Below are 19657 nucleotides of genomic sequence, written 5' to 3'. Positions count from 1 at the left end.
AGGTGTGCCCCTCGGCTGGAAACATTCCCCAGACTCTGCAGTCTGTGTTCTATTTTTGGAGCTAGATGGTGTTCCTGGGGGCAAGGTGGGGAGTCCAAGTTGCTGCTACCTTCTCTGATCTCTGCAAGATGTCCAGTGGTTCTAAGCTGGTGGGAGGGAAGGAGAGAAGCTGGCAATGATAAGCCTTTGGGGTAGCCACATACCTCCCCGCAAGAACTCTCCCCATCACCGCGACACCCCCAGGCTCCTCACAAGTTCTGACTACTCCCCCAAGGTTTGGACAAGGTGGGTCTACTACCAGACTTCTGTTCTCAGGATCTCATCCTGAGATCCAGGTGGAGGTTGTCCGGTGTTCAAGTCTCCTCTCAGTAGAAAACCGCCCCACTCGTTGAGACACCTTACACATTTGAATTCCCTTTTCCACTGTCTTATGGCCGGGTGGGGTGACATGCTGCACAGGGCTGCTGTCCAGAGTTCCACTTGACCTGGGCCCCACCCCACAACTGTCTGTCCTACTCCAGCAGAGGGAGCAGAGTGGGGGGACTTGCTGAGCTTGTCCCCAACCAAGCAGGCCAGGACCAATCCCAAGTTGCAGTGAGTTCTGAGTCTGAGACAGTCTCTGCTCAGAACATTTGGCCAGAGCCGGCTTCCTGGAAACCAACCAGTCTCGAGGGTGGCTTTGGCCTGGCCATCAGCTCAGTTCAGCAGCACCTCGCCTTTCATGGCTGCCCATAGATGTGAGCTTGGGTTGGGTCTCAGCCCTCTTCCCTGCATTGGGATATAGAGGGAAGGCTAGGGAAGGCAGGGGCAAGACCATCCATGTCCCACCCTTTACACTGGCAACATGGATCAGACTGCAGGGGGTGGCTTCATGGTGGGCAGGAAGCACCATGTGGGGTGGTCCTGCCAATCAACATGTTCCTGTCGCTCCTCAGGCCACCGCATTGTGTGGTCCTTCTCCCTTCTAACTCCAGTGTCGGGAAGGTTATGTTGCAAACAACAGGGAGCATTGCCCACATTTCAGGCAACGTGATGGTGTCTCTGGGTTAGGCTCTGATGTGCCTTCAGGAGTTGGGTCATAATAATACGGGTTGAGTTTGTTCTCAGCCCAGCACTTCATACTGTCTCTAATCTGTTCATTCTATTGCATACACCGCAGGGGAGGAGAAATTTCTCAAAGGGAATTATGGTGTAGGAAAATGAAATGACCTTTTGAAGGTCACACTCAAGGTCACCAGATGACTCTCATACTGAAGCCTTGCTCTTCCACCTCTCCGTGTGACATCTTATGATTATGAGTGCACATAAACACATCTGGTCATGCCTGGGCATCTACTCATTAATATCTGCGGGGTCCTCATAGGGTCCCTTAGCTGGGATGCCTGTACTCCTTTCATCATTCAGAGAGAACAAAGGTTCAACTGTGCTACAAACACACCAACATCTCAGCAAACTAACAGAAGAGAGCCTGGACCCAGGGCTGTCCCTGCCACAGTTACAGGAATAGCTCAGCCAGTCTCCCAGGGATGCTGTAAAGCTGGTATCTTTATTGAGATTGGGTGGATTTAATACTCACATCTAATAAATACTGCCAAAGGGCTGGAGAGACGGCCCAGCAGTTAAGAGCACATGTTTGAGGGTCCAGGTGGGTTCTGGCAACCATGCCAGGTGGCTCACCATCACCTGTAACTCAAGCTTCAGGGGATCTGAATTCCTCTTCTGAACACCATAGGCACCTGCATTCAAATGCACACGCACACACAGACACAGTCAATAAGAAATAAAATAAGTAAAAAAAAAAAAGGGACCAGAAAAAGTTTCCTGTGTCCCCTTGTCCCCATTCCCCAGACAACACATTTACAAAACTATAGAATGTAAAATCATGACTCACGCGTAAACACGGACCCGGTCCATCCAGGCTCATACTCAGGCCACCCCAGCTTCACTGTGCTTTTGTTTGGGGTGCGTCCTACACAGTCCTAACCTGGGTGCGTTCATGCATTCATCCCTTTAATCAAGACCCACAAGGGACCTGTGAGATGGCTCGGTGGTAAAAGCACTTGCCATCAAGCCTGACAACCCGAGTTCAATCCCTGGGACCCGGATGGGGAAGAAGACCAGCTGTTCTCTGACCTTCCACACATGCCCTATGACGTTGTGTGCACACGCATCAATAAATATGTCATCTTTAAAAGGCCAAAAAGGATCCCTTGTGCATATTTTTATTACCATTTCCACTTCTCTCCTGCCCTCCACATGAGCCCTGATGACATTTACCATCTTGGCGCTTCAGGAAAAGTTGTAAGTGGGGCCGTACAGCATGTGACCATCACAGCTGCCGTTCTCAAACAGTAACGGGAAAATGTGCCGTTCGTTTATCTTTTCTCATTGCTGAGTTCCGTGCTGCACAAGGCTAGAGACGGTGTCGCCAGTGCCCCAGGGGAGCTGTGCCAGGATGGAACACACAGTGAGAACAGGAAGAGAGTGCGGGTCTCTAGGACTGTGCTCGCCTGAGACAAGGACAAACACAACTAACATTTCTTTGAGAATCACAGATAGGAACATAAGAAATCCAGGGTGGCATGCTCAGGGGCAGGGAACGAGTGAACACCAGTTAGCTGCCCTGCTGTGATTCAGGTGTCATGGCTGCCTTCTTGCAGAGGGAGAAATTAACTTTGCCCTGTGGGTCACACAGTGAATTCACCCCCAGGCTTCTTTGAGTCCTCTCTAGCTAGGTGCAGAGGGCTCCTGCAGAAGGCAGCCACCTTTCTCTTCCTACTTGCAATGATGTTTTTCTCTTTCTGAAGGGAGAGCCATGTCTGACACGGAGGAGGTGGTGGAGGAGTACGAGGAGTAAGTATCAGGAGCATTCTGTCTTGCATGGGGTCCCCTCATACCCATATTGGGAGCATTCTGCCTTGCATGGGGTTCCCCTCCTACCCTCACATCCTGGTGGGAGTGGCTGCACCTGTTTCCAGGACCTGGAGTTGGGATTTCTTCCCTTCCTTCCCATTTCTGTAGCTCTGGTTAACAGATCCCAGGCAACCTCAGACTGGGGACTTTAGGAAAACAGGACTCAGTTTGAGGACCAGGAGGGAAGCTGAGAAGCTGGGGCTGTTGACACTGTTAACAGTTCAACAGCTCTCCTGAGGCCACAGAAATGGTGGCCTCCCCCTCCTGTCCCAGGCCCAACATTATCATTCTTTCTTGGATCTCTAGTCCCTCACAGTGCCTTGTCTATAGGCCTGCCCTGGGGACGCCAAAGGTGAGGTACAGTCAGGCAATCTGACAAGTATTCCGAGTAGAGATGTCACCAGGGAGGTCACATGGACTCGCACAGACCTGCCTTTCCCTTTTGGCTGCTGAGATACAAACCACAGGAGGACTTGATAAAGGGATGCGCGTTGCAGATGTGGCCACGGTTGCACAGGAGTTCAGGGGAGAGGGAGAGTGGGCGCAGGGATGGGCAGAGGCAGCTGTGTGGAGAAGGGAGGCTTCCCCTTGCCGCATTTGTAGAGAGGCTTGGGAAAAAGGGCTTTTTGAAAAGGAGCACTGCCTGGGACAATCTCAGAGGTGAGGTGAGAGGCAGAAAGGGGAGGAACACTGAAGATACTTGTTGACTTAGATGTTTGCTGGGGACAGTGGCAGATAGTGCAGGCTAAGAAGGGTGGGTCAGGCTGCTGGGGGCCTTTGCCGAGGGAGCCTGAAGATGGAATGCCATTTGCAGAAGAAAGAAGTGGGAAAGAGGGCTGGTTGGCTTCATGGAAAGGTCATTGTGTGTGTGCGTGTGTGTGTGTGCGCACATGCGTGTATGTGTGCGTGTGTGTATGTGTGTATGTGCATGTGTGTGCGTGTGTGTGCATGTGTGTGTACATGTGTGTGTGTGTATGTGTAGTGTGTACACCAGTTTTGACAGCGTCTTCTTTTATTCTCAGGGAACAGGAAGGTAAGTGATCATGGGGATGCCCACACGGAAGGAGGACAGTCGGGCTGGAAACTGACCCATCTCTTTTCTCTTCCCTTTCGGCCTGGTCTCTTCTGAACAGAAGCTGTAGAAGGTATGTACCTCAGGCACATGGGGCGTAAGAGAGGAGTTTTGGTAGGCCAGTGTTTCTGGGGAAACAGTTTGTCTTTCTTTGCCCTGAACTCCTAACCGAGCAGAGATGGCCCGAGTAATCACTTTTGCATATATATGTATATGTGTTTATGTGTGTGGTGTGTATACAGCATATTTTTTTACCATGAAAACTTTGACATGTATATAGACAACAAGAAAAGAATAATGAGCCCCACAGTCTCATCACCTAGCCTCTGCAATCAAAAACATGTGGCCAATAGTCATTTCTACTCTAGTTGATCCTGGCCGGTCTGAAGAGGCACCCCAAACCATTCCCAGATACATGCCTTACTAATTCTGCACATATCTCAAGACATGTGGGCTGGAGAGATGGCTCAGCTTTTAAAAGCACTGGCTGCTCTCCCAGGGCACCCAGATTCAATACCTGCTACCCTCATGGTGGTCCACAACAGTATGCAACTCCACTTTCAGGGTATCTGACACCCTCTTCTGACCTCTATGGGCACCTTACATACAAGTAGTGCACAAACATACATGCAGGCGAAACGTCCACATACATGAAAAGTTAAACTAAAAGTTAGACAAAATAAGCAGCACTAAGCAAACGGACACAAACATAATGCCACGAACAAACCAAAACCCATCCCAGTGATTGTTTCTTCACATGAATCTGAATTTGCTTCATTACCTGGGACATTCTCTATGGGCATGAAGCTTTATTACAACCTGGCAAAGGTCCATCTTGCTGTCCTCTCCTCTTGGATATGATGACATGTCACCCTCCTCTGCTATCTCTGGAAGCGCTCTCTCCATCCTTCCTCCTGGAAGGCCCGGAATGACCCTGTGGCTCCCGATTTCCACCCCACAGGCAGGCTGAAGCCTGGATCGCAGTGGTTTGGCCAATGCATGCCATGTGTGGAAAAGGGTCTCTGATGATCTCGGGAGCTGCACCTCCCCTGTGTCTCAGGCTTTCTGGGAAAAGTGAGGAGCCTCTTGCTCCTTTAAGTCTGTTCTGGGTCATGTAGCCAAATCGGAGCCAGAAGCAGAAGATACCATTTTCGATTTTTAGGGACCATTAGAAAAATCTCTCACCCTAGTCCACCTAGCAAATCTCCAAACCAAGGCTTTTTGTTTGTTTTTGTTTCTGGAGTTCAGACTGGTCTCAAGCTGTGGTAATCCTCCTGCCTCAGCTTCAGTACTGGGATTTACAGGCATAAGCCATGAGTCACCATGTTCAGCTTCAAAAACCATATTTTGAATCAAGAGCCCAGCTGCTTCCAACTTCCTCCATAGGAGGGATGCCATCTGCTGGGGGATTCCTTAGCCTTGGAGGAATCTCCTGTTGACAGCAGGTTCTGGCTAGTAGGCCTTGGAAAACAGACTTCAGCCAGATTTGGGACCTTCAGCCTGGCTATTACACACAGCAGGTTCTGTCTGGGAGTCAAAGTTCTCGGTGGAACGAGCTCTTGCCATATCTGCATCTACCTCCCTTGTCCCGAATGGTCCAAGATGTCGTCTCTGGCTCAGAAAGGAAAGGTCTGGACGAGTGGCTGAAACCAACAGGGTAGACAGCGCTAACGGCCTTTGTTCCAGGGGAAAGCATCTCCCCACTGCTGTTAAGAACGTTCTCCCTACCCCTCTTTTATCTTTTTTTGGATTTTTGAGATAGCATTTTTCTGTGTAGCTTTGACTGTTCTAGAACTAGCTCTGTGGACCAGGCTGGCCTAAACTTCACAGAGATCCACCTGCTGGAATCAAAAGTGTGCGCCACCACCGCTGGCTTCCTAAACTCTTCCTTAAGTAGAGATTTGCATTGAAAACTGGGGGAAAACAGGCAGTCTCCTCAGATTGCGAGACCGTGTCTTCCAACAGGCCAGGCCAGTTCCCTTGGTCCAGCTCCCAGTATGGCAGTCCGAGATGTGATTCTGGGAGTCTGTAGGCATTTTGCAGGGCAGTCCCCAAACTCACTCAAGGCAGGAATATAAGAGAAGTTGGAGGAGAAGTGAATTTTTTTCCTGATACTGGGGTCCACTATCTTCTGAGAGAGAAGCCGGGGCCGGTAGTCTAGTAGCAGGCTGGGGCTGAATGCTTTCAGGTGCTGGACTCCCCTTGGCGTTAGGCATTCTGCTCTCGGTAGTGGTTGGGAACTGACTGTCATGATGTCCGTTTACTTGAGGCTTGGGGATGTCACTGAGGAGTGAGCCTGCCATGTTGTTTGAATGTTGGCTTGGGAATCAGAGTTCGGGCCTAACTCTGAGCTGGCTGCCGCCCACGCTGCCGCCAGCCTTTCCGCTGCACACTAACCTGTTCCGCTTGCTCCCTTCGCTGCTGCCACCTCCTGCACCCAGAAGAGGAAGACTGGAGTAAAGATGAAGACGGTACAGCCTTCTTTGTCCTGTCCCTGTCCCTACTCTCCTGTTCTTCCCGAGCTCTGGGCTTGGGCTGGGAAGGTCCATGACTCCAGAGGGGCCAGGACCCTAGGGCCCCTTCTCCATTCTTTCTTCTCCTTCTTGATTTTTCTCTGGGGTGGACACTGGGAAGGATCTGGCCTGTGTTATCTTCCCACTGGCTCCATGTGTGGTCACAGAGGGATTCTTACGGCAAGGATGAACCCCACCTGCTCCAGTATGCACGGTGGTGTTACATGTGGGGACCTTCCCTGTTTTGCCTAAGGCACAATGGCCAAGGGGTCAGGGCTCTGAGGACAAAGTCACTGAAGAGCAGCGGAGGAGACTACAAATAGCCAGAGCAGAGAAGACATGATGTAAGCTTTCAGCTGTGTGCTGCTGAGCGGTGGGGTGAGGCTGGACCTGCTCCCAGGGATAACAGGAGGGCAAAGGAGACAGAAAAGGCTTTAATTTTAGGACCAGCTTTCCCACAGTGATGTCCAGGGAGACTCTAAGTGTGGCCTGTTCATTGAGCTTCTGTGTGACTGATCACTGGGCAAAGGGCACATGGCACAGAGAGATGACGCCTAAGGTGTATGGAAGAGGTGCTAGCTTCAAGGTGGACCCCATAACTGGCAATCTTCTGCTATTCTCATGTTATTGGTAAACCTCCTGCAGGGTTGAAAGGAGCACCCCAGATGTCAGTGAGGACGCAGTCCTAGGAAAGGAGGCCAGAGAAGATGGGCAGAGGGCGCAGAGGTGCCCCCTTTCCTCTGGTGGTTCTGTCTGTCATGAGGTGTTTTCTTCTCCCACTGCCAAGGGCCACCACTTGTCAGTCTATCCATCACCGAATGTTACAAACACTTCCGCCAAGCTGAGTCATGGTCTGGACGACATCCTGTCTCCCTGATCTGTCTGTCCCTTCTGAATGTTGGGAGAGGCGGGGTCCACATCCTGCCAAGCAAATGACGAAAATAGAAATTCCTGGCAACCCTCTGGGTAGCACAACTCTTTAAGTATTGGGTGTTTCATCTGCCGCCACAACCTCATGGCTTCGGTTTCTGTTAGACGTGGAGGAAGGGTCTATGGACTTGAGGAGTCATTGGGCTCGCAACAGACTTTCCCAGTTTGGTCAGGACCTGTCCTACAGCGCCAGACACTGAGTGGAGCCTCCAGGGTGAAAAGTTAGGGAAGATGAGGGAAGCATATCACCAGGGCGGTCATAGGGGAAGCAGGTTCTAAAATGGGCAGAAAGAGGCTGGACAGGCCCTCAGCCCAGCTGGTCCCCAGTAGTGAGTCTTTCTGTCTTCCATCATCCGTGTTCCTCATAACACCCACCCCCTCACACGTTCCCACATCAAATAGCTGACTTGTCCAGCAGCCTCCTGGTGGCAAATAGGTGTCCACACCAGAGCAGACCCCATTCTGATTACAAATTTGGGACACTTACCAGCCAGATGGCACCCCTCTGTTGGGTTTTACTTTTCCTGCAAAGGAGCAGACGGAGTACACTCGGCTGGCAGCCCTGCAGTCCCCGCTGCCATTTCTCACTTGTGGGCTTGAGGCATGGATGAAAGTATAGATGAGTGAGGTTATATGTGCCTATGAACCCCGCTTACAGAAGTAGTGAGTGAGTGAGTGAGGTTATGTGCCTACGAACCCTTGCTTACAGAAGTAGTCCTGGGCTGGCTGTAGCTGTGAGCTCTAGTTTGCTGACTTCTGGTGTAACCAGGAACCAAGCAGCGTTCCTTCTGTCATCTGAGGCCATAGCTCCCGAATCATGTGAACCTGGATATTACTGGCCCTCTTCTACCCCTCCTAGGCTCTGTTCTGGGGGTGCTGTCTGGCTGCTGAGAGAGGGGCCTGGTTGTTCATGGTGTCTGGTTCACCTCTCCAGAGCAAGAGGAGGCAGTGGAGGAGGAGGATGGCGGGGCTGAGGCTGAGCCTGAGGGTGAGGCAGAGACAGAGGAGACCAAAGCAGAAGGTACGCCAGGTGAGGGGACAAGGGGCTTGCGGGTGGTTTTTTAAGACGTCAGTCATCCAGGTGCTTTCTAGCTCACGTGCCTGAGACTTCCGGCTGGGCTGGGGATGCAGCAGTCCATTTTCTGGTTGGTGATCATCAATCCAGTGCCTCCTTCATGGTTGACCCTACACTAAATGAGGAGGCTAACCTGCCTGGCCACAGACAATGCTCTCAAGGGAAATGAGCTCAGAACAGGACTGCTATTGATTGCTCGTGTTTTGTTTAGAGGTTGACCTGGATGAAGAAGCCAAAGATGCTGAAGGTAAGTGCTGCTGGATGCCAGCACAGGAGTTGGGTATGATGAGGGAACTTGTCATGGTAACCTTGTGGAAGACCGTGCCTGGGGATTCCACCAGAAGTTACAAAGGAAAGGGTTGGAAGGCAGAACTGGGTGGCATCTACAGGGCTTGGGAGGCTCTGAACCTTTGTCCTCTTTACCTTGGAGACATAGCCTTCGTGACCAATAGGAGAGGAAATCAACATCTAGCTCCTTGGTCCGTGCAGGGTAGTGGACTCAGAAGTTACATTCACACCCCAGGCTCCTGGTACCCAGGATAATGTCAGTGACGTCTGGTGTTTGTAGAACATAGATGGTTCATGCTGTGGTGACATCATCATCAATTTTTCGGACAGGCTGCAGCCTCTGTCAGTTGACCGTAGTCACTCATATACTGGGGTGGAGAGTTGCGGAGACAGGCAGCCCAGTCTTGGAATTGTTCCCACTAGCTCCCTGGCCTTCTGGCCACCAGGAAGTCTAGGGCCCAAAACATTAAGGCAGGCCTGGGAAGTGATCTAGGCTTGGAGCCCCTGGGAACCTTCCCACAGGCCCCTGCATGACTGTGGTGTCTGAGAAACAATCTTCCTAGCCCAGAACAGAGGAGAGAAAAATCCCCATGGCTCCAGGTCTAGTGTGCCTGTAGACACAGCCACCGTCCTCTGTGACCTCCCCTCCAGGATCCCTTCATGCCTGTTGGTGATTATGGAAGTCCAAATTTACCAGGGCTGGCAGAGATGCCCTGTGCAGGTGGGGAAACAGAGACTCAAAGGTGTGCAGCTCAGAGTGGAGCTGGGCATAGTCAGGCTTGCTGAGCCCACACCTCTTCTCTCCTTCAGATGGTCCAGCTGAGGAGTCCAAACCCAAGCCCAGGTGAGTGGGATGCACCTGTCTGCGGTAGAGCCTAGGGGGCAGAGGCCATTTAGGGAGACTGACGAGAAGACAGGTGTGCGTGTGGTATAGCGAGCCTGAGCAGGACTGTAGTAGGCACAGACTACCCCAGAGGGGTGATCATGTTGTATCCTGCATGCGTGGAAGAATGTGAGATGAACTACACCCGCACTTTATTACCAGTTATAGGCACACTAACATGGTTGGACTTGCATTCATTTACAGACTAGGGAAGGGCTAGGCATGGCCTTGGACAGACACACTGCCTGTCCCACAGGATGACCCTCTCGGTTGTGTGGGATCTAGGGGAAAAAGGATGCAAACTTTGGGGAAGCAAACAGTGAAACCATGCCAACCTAGGCATGACAGTTTCAGGGAACTGCAAAAGGACAGAACGGGGCAGCTCCATCCCATACTGGGAACTACATCTGTTGGTTGTCAGTATGGGGCCATTGGGACTCGGAGCGTTTCCTTCTTGGCAATGCTTATCCTGCCAGCAGATGGCGCTGTAGCACAGCATGGCCTCCAGTAGCCTGTGTGGGTCTTTGCTCTGTTCATTCTCTGTGCTGGCTGTTTTGAGCATTTCCAAGCTCAAAACATTTTAGCCCCCGAAGGCCCAAGAGCATATGAGGAAACCAAGGATCAGATATCCACCCAGGGACACCATCTAAGCTCAGCTCTTCTGCTTCCCAACTGTGTAGTTATAAGCCTCCATTTTCCTAATAGGTCAGTGCTGCCCCCTTCTGGGATCTAGTGAGAGGACAAAATGAAATTACCTCTGCGCACCGCGCCCCTGTGTCTGCACTCTGTGCCGGCAAGGGGCTGGAGGTTTGAGAATACACACACAGAGACAGACCGACACACAGACCTTCCAACACTGGTACCCAAAGCTCCTCTTTATTAGCTCCATGTAGGCTTAAATACATTGCAGTCAATGGCCAACAGGTGAAAATCCCATCGTCTGATCCCCTAAACTAGGCACAGCTTCTAGTAACTTCAATTAGCAGGTTCTAGGAGGGAAAAGCTGTTGAAGGCCAGGACTCATTAGTCCCAACAACCTCTGAAAGTTCAAGCAAGTGAGGTAGACGTCGGTGCTGACGTCATCATGGAGGCTGCAGGATCACATAGTTCTCCTCCCCCAAGTTGTTTTGGTGACCCCTGACTCTCCATTCCTCTCTGCAGCAGGCTCTTTATGCCGAACTTGGTGCCACCCAAGATCCCCGATGGAGAGAGAGTGGACTTTGATGTGAGTGGTGATTACTGGTAGAGTAGCTCAGCCTGGGGGAGGGGGTGACAAGGCTCTAATGAGAGTCACAGAGCCCCTGATCTTGTGGGCTGGGGCTGGGGCAGCCCATTGGCCCAGTGGCACAGGGATGGCTGCAGTTCGGGCCCCAAGCCCTGACAGTACCTTTTGCATTGAGCCCACCCGTTTCGTGGTGCGGCAGGCTTAGGTAGGCTCTCCCCACAGGACATCCACAGGAAACGCATGGAGAAGGACCTGAATGAGCTGCAGACGCTGATCGAGGCTCACTTCGAGAACAGAAAGAAGGAGGAGGAGGAGCTAATCTCTCTCAAAGACAGGATCGTATGTATCCGACTTCGACAGTCCACCCTACCCTCCTTCCCCGGCTGTCTCAGCCTGCCTCAAGCTGCCAACCTGTTGGATGCTGCTCCCGCTGGGTCCCTGCCACCTGCCTATCAGTGTGGCGACTCCCTGTCAACAGGAGCCTGATAAGTTCTGGCTCTATCTGGGCCTAACCGGACACCGCTGGCTGTGGGATGACAGTCAAATGTCTGTGTTCTCCTGTTCCTCTTTCCTACCAGTCGGTATAGATGCCACCCTAACACAGGACATGCAGGATCAGCCTGTGGAATCCTGGGTGACACCCAGAATTCCACTCTGAGAGAGGAGACTATTAATCAAATAGTTTTTCTCTACCCAACCTGCTTTCCCCAGTTGTACACTGCAACCCCATATCTTTGAGCACAGAGAAGCTGCCAGGCCTGGCTCTGGAGCCAGAATGTGGATTTTGTCCTTGAGGGAGACAGAGAAGCCGTTCGGCATTTCCCACAGAGTTGAGACAGTCTCCAATGGGCTTCCAAGAGGCTCTCCTAAACTAGCTAGGACGCTCTCCTGGAGTCTCCACCTATGGTGGGCCACTTCCATCTGCATCCCTGGAGCAGGCCAAGAACAGAAACACGTGGAACAGGGCCACCTCGCTATTCCTGTATGGGGATAACACCGCTCATGGGCACACACAGGTGTTTCTACCTCTCTTTCTAGGAAAAGCGACGGGCAGAGCGGGCCGAACAGCAGCGCATTCGTAATGAGCGGGAGAAGGAACGGCAGAACCGCCTGGCTGTGAGTGACCCCAGCCCCAGCCCTTGAGCCCTTGAAGTCCGAGTGTCCTCTCTATTCATAGACATTAGTAATAGAGGTAGCCTTTATCACAGAAGCTCAGGTCCTTGGCTCAGTATTGACATCACACCAACGAACAGGACAGATGTTCTGGGGTCTTGTGCTCATGATTTTAAGACCCTCCAGCCCCTATTCCTTCCCTAGGACAGACCAGGTGGGGACAGAGGGCCTCTCAGCCTGGGGGGATGGTGGGACTTTACAGATGTGAGTCAGTGCTTCGTTAACTCATTCACACAACAATTCATCTGCCCATTCAGTAAACTCCAGTATGCCATCTTGTGCCAGAGGGTACCTCAGAAAGCTCCTTGTCTCATTTGTAAAGAACACCAGCTTCATCCCAGAGTCTGGTATCCCACCCTTGCCATTAATGTATTGGTTTGCTCTCCCTGAAACCAGGAAGAGCGGGCCCGGCGAGAGGAGGAGGAGAACAGGAGGAAGGCCGAGGATGAGGCCCGGAAGAAGAAAGCTCTGTCTAACATGATGCATTTTGGAGGGTACATCCAGAAGGTAGGTCGGAAGCAGCAATGGGCGCCAGGAGATCTCAGTGTATCCTCAAGACTGCCTTTAATGGGATCCATGAAGAAATTCCCAGCTGCTGTGGCTGAAGTCTCAGGTCTCCCCATGCTTAGCCCCCGAGCTAGCTGTCAGCCTGGCCGTGACGTCACTAGGATGGGTCTGCTGTGGCAAAGGTTAGAATGCTAATATGTCTCCTCATGCTGGCTCCCCAAGGTGACTGGGTGCCACCCAGAGAATCTGGGGTCCTGGAGTCAGAGCTCTGGTTAAAGACCCGATTCTGCCCCAAACAGCAGCATGGCCTACGCTAACATCTGGTCCTGTTTGCTCACATGGCCTAGTACCGTCCGGCAGCTTCAGAGAGGTGTCGAGCTGACATGGGAAGTGTGTGTTGCACAATGTGGGGTGATTTGCTGGTGGACACTCTCATACTGGATGTCCCCCCTCTCAGGACTGGGGCTTCATTTGCTTGCTTTCTTCATCTTTTGTTTTGTTTTAGACAGTGTTTCACTGTGTAGTCCTGGCTGTCCTGGAACTCACTCTGTAGAACAGACTGGCCTCGAACTCACAGAGATCTACTTGCCTCTGCCTCCCGAGTGCTGGGATTAAAGGCAAGGGCCACCATGCCCAACCAGGCCTGGTTTTCTTTATGTACAGAGGCATCAGAATATTTTGTTTTTCAGCTCTGCTGCCGAGTCTCTGTCCTCACAGTGACCATACCAGGCAAATGTTATCAAAATTTTGCTTCCCTAAGCCCCAGACCTGTGCTTGGCACAGCAGGCAGCCCCTGCTGAGCCCCCGAATCACTTTGTCCTTCCTGTCTTCCTGTTTCCCACCCTGCTTCTCTCCATGTCTCTGTGGCGGTCTTGGTCTCTATCTCTGGGTCTTTCTCTCATGGTTTCCTGGTTTAGCAAGCTCAGGTGGGTACAAAACCTCGAGTCCTCTTCCTCCACCCTTTAGCTGTAGAGTGCTCCCTGGGAGGGGAGCACACCTTGTTGGAGGAGGAGTTGTGGGAGGAGGGAGTCTGGAAGAGCCTGGTAAGGCACTTAGGCCCCTCCTTGCCCCCACCTCAGTTTCTCTGGGGAATTTAGACGGGGACGGCGTGTCATGTTGCTAGAGCAAGAGGATAGGAACCTGGTGTTCTGAAGACCTGGTCCTGCTTCCCAGGGTGTTGGGAGGGTTAGGGGACAGGGAGGAGTCATCTTTAGACAAGTGTCTCTGCTCACCACCGCCTCAGACAGAGCGCAAGAGTGGGAAGAGGCAGACTGAGCGAGAGAAGAAGAAGAAGATCCTGGCTGAGAGGAGGAAGGTGTTGGCCATTGACCACCTGAATGAAGACCAGCTGAGGTGGGCCAGCTGGCTGGGTGAACCCAGGGCACTCTTCTCTAGGGTGGGGTGGAGGTACTTCTCGATGTAAACCACCAGGGGGAGTTACTCCCTCACGCATTTCCCAAGGCTCATTACTAGGGCCGGCGCAGGGCCTCAGCAGGCACAGGCCTCAATGTGAGCTTTGCTGGCAGAGAAAGAGACCTGTGTCAGCTCGTGGGAAGGATGATTGAGCTAGATGCTCTACAGCACCGGGCGTGCTTCTTCACGACCTCAACGACTCTCAGAACTCCTGGTCTCTGTCCCTGGATACTGGGCACAGTAGCTGGGACCCAGAGTTTCAGAACGGCCAGGCCCATGGCATAGGCTGGAGGCGCCCTCTGCCGACCTAAATGTGCAAAGACAGGTTGGGGGACCGTGTAGGCTGAGTCGGGGCCAGGGTGAAGGTCAAAGCCACGGTAGGGTTTATGGCTCCTCACTTCACTCTCCCTGTGGCTCCTGCAGAGAGAAGGCCAAAGAGCTATGGCAGAGCATTCACAACCTGGAGGCGGAGAAGTTCGACCTGCAGGAGAAGTTCAAGCAGCAGAAATATGAAGTGAGCTTCTCACTGTGCCCGTTCTTCTGCCATGCTCTGGTGTGACCTGGTCCCCACCACTGCTGACCCTCAAGGCCCTTTCCCTGTCTCCCATCAGTCCAGTCAACTTACTCAGTGGTCCCCAGCAGTGTTCTGGTTTTCTCCTCCTCCCCCTTTGCACCTTTGCTTCTACACTGAACCCCTCCCCTCTCCCAGACCTCACTGAATGAGCCCTAACTTTATCCTTTATCTTCCCCGCTTTTCTTTCAGATCAATGTTCTGCGAAACAGGATCAACGACAACCAGAAAGTGTAAGTGTCCAAGGTCCTTCTTTCATCGCGCATCCTGCCTCCCTCCTTCTCATCCTGCTGTGAGGGTTGGGACTCCCGCCCTTCCTCTTCTCCCTCAGTTCACAGCTTCCTTCTTTTGGCCTTAACCACTGCTTGTCTGACCAGGGTGGGATGCAGTAGGGGGAGAATGGGGAGAGCAAGGCGGTTGTTATATTCTATCCCTGCTCCAGGATGTTCATCTCAACCCTAGCTTCCCTTAGCCCATCCTCTACCCCATTGGAAACTGCCTCCCCCACTCCCACCATCTGATAGATTCTGCTTTTCTTGCAGCTCCAAAACTCGTGGGAAGGCCAAAGTCACCGGGCGCTGGAAGTAGAGACAGCGCTGCTCTTGCCAAAGCTCTGACCCTTGCCTGTGTCCCTGCCCTGAGCATCCCAGCTCAGGTCCTCCTGGGCACCCAATGCAGACTCCTGTCTGGAGAGTGAGAGCTGGGCTAGCTAGAAGCCAGTACTCTTTCTGACCCCTATGCCCACACCACTGCAGGAATAAAAGGCCAGCACACTGCACACGCACAATGGGGTTTCTGTCATTTCGCTCAAGTGTCATGGAGAGTCAAGACCCCATATTTGCCCAGCTTGGAGGAACGTATGCCAGTCTGGTCTTCTTTGACCCACCTACAGCTTTTACCCACCTCCAGGGGGAGAAACTGATGCCTGAGTAACGCTCATACATCCTCAGAGCCCAGGAGGGAGGCGTGAACAGTGGACAGGGTTTGTGATTTTAGCCTCTGAGTCACCAGGAACAGCATACTGGGGAAGAGGGCTGTCACACGGGGAGAGGCATTCCCCATGTGAGTCATTTGCTGGAGAACAATGGAGCCTCTTTGGATGGTTCCTGTTTTCTTTCTCCTCCTGGCCTGGGCACTAAGAGCCCACTGTCTTGAGGGACAGGGAGCCCTTGAGGAAGGAAGAAAGGATGGTTTCATTGGGCAGCTGTTCAGACCAGAGCTGCCAAGAGGCTTAGGCTAGTCTGAGTGCCTCAGTTTCCCCTTTCCCGTGATCTGCATATCTTCTAGGGCTTAAAGATCCCAGAGCTAAGAGGACAACATGGTAGCACAGTTTCTGAGCAGATGGACAGGAAGTCCATAAGAGATAGGAGACCACCTACTCAACAGCTCTCTCAGGCAATCCCCCAAGGAGGCAGATTCTCCTGTACCACCAGGCCCCCTTCAGGCCTCTCTCTGCTGGAATCTTTTCTCCTGTTCTCCCTTTGCCATCAGTAACACCTCGTGGGTCCTGTCTCAGAACTTGCCCCATGATCTTCCAGGCATAGTGGACTTTACCTCTCATCGCTCTGAACATCTGGGCTCAACTTATGTCTTCTAGCGCACACTATTAGATCAATCTGTTCCTATAGACATCACTTGTCCTGCTTTCTGGATACCATACTCCCTATTTATCCTGAGCTATGTACCTGCAACAGACATTAGTGATACAGACATGAAAAGAATACAGTAGGGGCTTGGCCTGTGGTCGTGGGTTCACTTACTCATCCATTTCTATTAGTTACTATTCTTGTTGCTGTGATTAAAAATACCAGACAGAAGCGACTTAAGAAAGGAAGGGTTCATTTTGATTCACAGTTTAAACAACGGAGGGCACACTCCATCGTGGTGGGAGAAACCACAGGAAAGAGCATAAGACAACTTGCTCATATCTTTGTGGATCAGGAAGCACAGACAGCTTGGACAGAAAGCGGAGCGGGCCTATAGTCCTCAAGTCCCACCTCCAGGGCCTCATGCCTGCCAGTTAGGCCCCACATCCAAAAGGTTCTACAGCCTCCCAAGCAGTGTTACCATTGGAGAACGAAGTGTTCAAACACATGAGCCAGTATGCATGTGAGACAGGGCAGTGTGTGTGTGTGTGTGTGTGTGTGTGTGGTGTGTGTGAAGGCTGTATTTTACATTCAAACCCTATCACACCCATCCCTCAGTAACTATGCCCTGAGTTCTGACTATATGCTGGACACTGTGCCGGTCACAGAGTGGCTGTGAAGGGCACGAAAGGTGCAGATAGGGCCATAGCAAGCAGGCGGCTTCTGGAGGGAAGTGTATCTGCTGAGTCCTAGTGGGAAGGAGGGGAAGTCAGGAGAGAGGTGTGTCTGGGAGGATCTACAAGTCTTAGAAATAGGAGGCAGCCTCCTCTGCTCTGAACTCCCCCCAACCATATCTTTTCTCCTAAAGTCATCAGGAGTGTTGGGAAGATTTTTATTCTTTTTAAACACAAATGTTCACCATTTCTTTGTAGTGAGGATATTTGTCATGAGCTTTTGGCTCAAGTAGTTCCTGATGCCCTGACCCCAGTCCACAGTTACCTTCAGTTACCCTCAGTCCCTGAGAAGTATGAACACAAGTAGCTCAAAAAGGTATCAAGACAGGTAGGGGCAGGGCAAAAGAGAAGGGGGAACATTCAAATAACGTTTTTATTATCACATAATAGTAATATGGCTCTATTTTATTGTGGCTTACTTTGTTAGCCTTTTGCTGTGCCTAAATTATAAATGAAACCTAAGTGTGTGTAGGAAACCATCACATATGCAGGCAGGGCTTGGTACTGCCTTGTTTTAGGTGTCTAGTAGGTAAGGTCTTTTTCTCAGAAAACATACAACACACTGTACATTATTATTAACTGGTGGAACCCAAGAACGTACCTGCCATCCCTTGCCTTGCTATTCTGCTCTCTCTTCCTATTATCTCCATCCTTCTAGATTCTATTTCCAAGTGAGATCTTAATAACATCCCTGAGCCTGGCTGAAGTCCCTGGTCTTCTTAGGTCATGCAGCATTCAATAAGTGGAGCTCAGGGAGGTGGCCCTGTTTTCTCTCACTCATGGAGGAGAGAACAAGAGAATGCCAGAGTGTAGGGTCATACCTAAGGGATGAGCCAGGGCAGGGAGCCCTCCGAAGTTCTATAGACAAGGGATGTGCTGAGGCCAGGTGGCCCTCCACATTATCCCTGCTATTCCTAGGGAACAGAGGGGCCATGAACATGTGCACAGAAAGACCCGGATACATTCCTGAGCCCAAGTCTCCATCCCACATAATGCTCTCGTGTTTACCATGGGACTGGGTCCAACACCGAAGGTACAAGGATGGTCAAGATGGGCTGGGCCCCATTACTACCTAACAGTTGGTGAGGGTGTCAGGGAGGAGGGGGTAGGGCCAATGCACACTTGACACCCTGACTCCTGCGTACCCATCTTTCTTGTACACCCCCAAGAACAACCTCTCTACCCACCTCAGCTTTAATCTTGCACTACTCTGGCTCCCTGGCCCCTCGCCCTAAGGAGCTCTCAGGACCCTATGTCCACTCACACGCTCTGCGTGGCCCTGGATTGAAGTAGTAGACATCCTTGCTCTATCTTGCCAACAGATTTGTTCTTGTGCCCTTATGTTTGCTCTCAACTTTATGTCCTGGGCAACTCTCCTTTCTATTATGCCCACTTGAGAGGTGGAACAATTAAGAACAAGGTCTCCAGGGGTCCACTTTCCTTGAGACCAACTCTTGAAGCTGCAGACCCATGCTCTGAACCTAAAACTTATCAAATTCTGGTTCTACCAAGGCCCGACTCTGGGAACTTCGGGCAATTTCTTGCTGCTTCTGTTCCTGAGTTCCCTATCTAAAGGTGGAGTGGATACGCGGGTTGGCTGAAGTAGTGTGTGTAGCGATTAGGGTGGTATTAGCTGTAGATTAATTGCATGGTCAGTGTTAGCCACTACTGTTGCTATCCTGGCTATCACATGTGATCCGTTTCTCTCAGGGGCTCAAGGTTTGGGGAAGACAATTTACCACTGTTTTGTCCAGCCTGGGCGTTTTCTCTCTGGCTGGACTGCTGGAGGCTGCAATGGGCAGGCACTGCCACTGACTGTCCTCCAAGTACACGGTCGGGACTGTCCTGTGCTGAGCTTGCTCTCAGGCAAGCCTCTGCCTTTGACTGTGCAAGTATGGTTTCTGGAAAGGTGGAGACAAAAACTCATCTTTCTTGAGTTCATTCTGCTGGGGGACAGGGCTCAGGTTGTGGCCCAGAGTCAAGTCCTCTGAATGGCCTCCCTTGGAGTTGGGGACTCCAGAAACTGGAGTCCAGGTATCCACAGGACGATCATTGGCACTTGCCTATCTGAGGGTGACCTCCATCTCTCCCTCCCTTCCTCCCTCCCTCCCCCCCCCTCTCTCCAAAAGTTCAGCCTGTCTAGCAATCCTACTAGGAAGAAGATGGGGTATGAGAGGGGACACTGCTATTCACTCCTTCTCTGCACTTGGGCATTGCAGATTGGGAGGCCCTCCAAGCCTCCCTAAAATGTTGCAGAGTCAGAGTCTCCTGTGAACTCTGTGGGTAAACCTGGGGTCAGGGCACAAAGCTTGAATCCAGGGACTCAGCTCCCGTTGCCCCTTTCCTGCTTTCCCCACCCTGGACCTGATGGGAGGTGTGGAGTCCAACAGAGGGAGGCCAGCCTGAAGCGGGGGACTCACCAGGAGCCATAGAATGCACAGGGAGCCTCCTCTTGGTGGGGGCTGGGATGGAGCCCACAGCCCATTCCTATGCCCTGGATGGGTGAAGGGTTTGGGGATCATGGAAGTCACTGCCTAGGCCTGTTGCAGCTGCCATCTGATAGCAAGAAGGGGGACAGCATTCTTTCAAAAAATTTTTAAAAATTACAGTGTGTCCGCACACGTGTGCATGTGTGTGTGCGCATGTGTGCGTGTGGTGTGTGCATATGTGTGCGCATGTGTGCATGTGTGTGCACTGTGCATGTGTGTGTGGTGTGTGCATATGTGTGTGCATGTGTACGTGTGTGCGCGTGCGCATGTGTGTGGTGTGTGCAT

At 51.8% G+C, this 19657-nt stretch overlaps 1 protein-coding gene across 1 annotated transcript; it reads left to right on the top strand.

Annotated features, from left to right (window-relative positions):
* The first annotated feature begins 3307 nt into the window (after positions 1-3307).
* Positions 3308-15341, top strand: Tnnt2 (troponin T2, cardiac type). The gene is made up of 14 exons (XM_042054030.1): positions 3308-3573; positions 3896-3946; positions 7144-7349; positions 8363-8449; positions 8715-8750; positions 9602-9635; positions 10836-10899; positions 11122-11238; positions 11938-12015; positions 12469-12579; positions 13823-13932; positions 14416-14506; positions 14756-14796; positions 15106-15341. Exons 1-14 carry the CDS (start codon positions 3308-3310, stop codon positions 15149-15151), a joined length of 1338 nt encoding a protein of 445 aa, XP_041909964.1. The 3' UTR covers positions 15152-15341.
* Positions 15342-19657: the final 4316 nt, after the last annotated feature.

The sequence above is a fragment of the Arvicola amphibius genome, chromosome 12 (assembly GCF_903992535.2).
Source record: "Arvicola amphibius chromosome 12, mArvAmp1.2, whole genome shotgun sequence".
In the NCBI taxonomy this organism is placed as follows: domain Eukaryota; kingdom Metazoa; phylum Chordata; class Mammalia; order Rodentia; family Cricetidae; genus Arvicola; species Arvicola amphibius.
The sequence above is the reverse complement of the archived record's forward strand: the minus strand, read 5'-3'. Positions and strand labels throughout refer to the sequence as shown.

Excerpts from the sequence above, each read along its gene's own strand:
- Tnnt2 (XM_042054030.1), top strand. The coding sequence starts at position 3,308 with ATGTCACCAGGGAGGTCACATGGACTCGCACAGACCTGCCTTTCCCTT. Across the intron at positions 13,933-14,415 it reads CTGAATGAAGACCAGCTGAG|AGAGAAGGCCAAAGAGCTAT; the intron begins GTGGGCCAGCTG and ends TGGCTCCTGCAG. Across the intron at positions 14,797-15,105 it reads ATCAACGACAACCAGAAAGT|CTCCAAAACTCGTGGGAAGG; the intron begins GTAAGTGTCCAA and ends CTTTTCTTGCAG.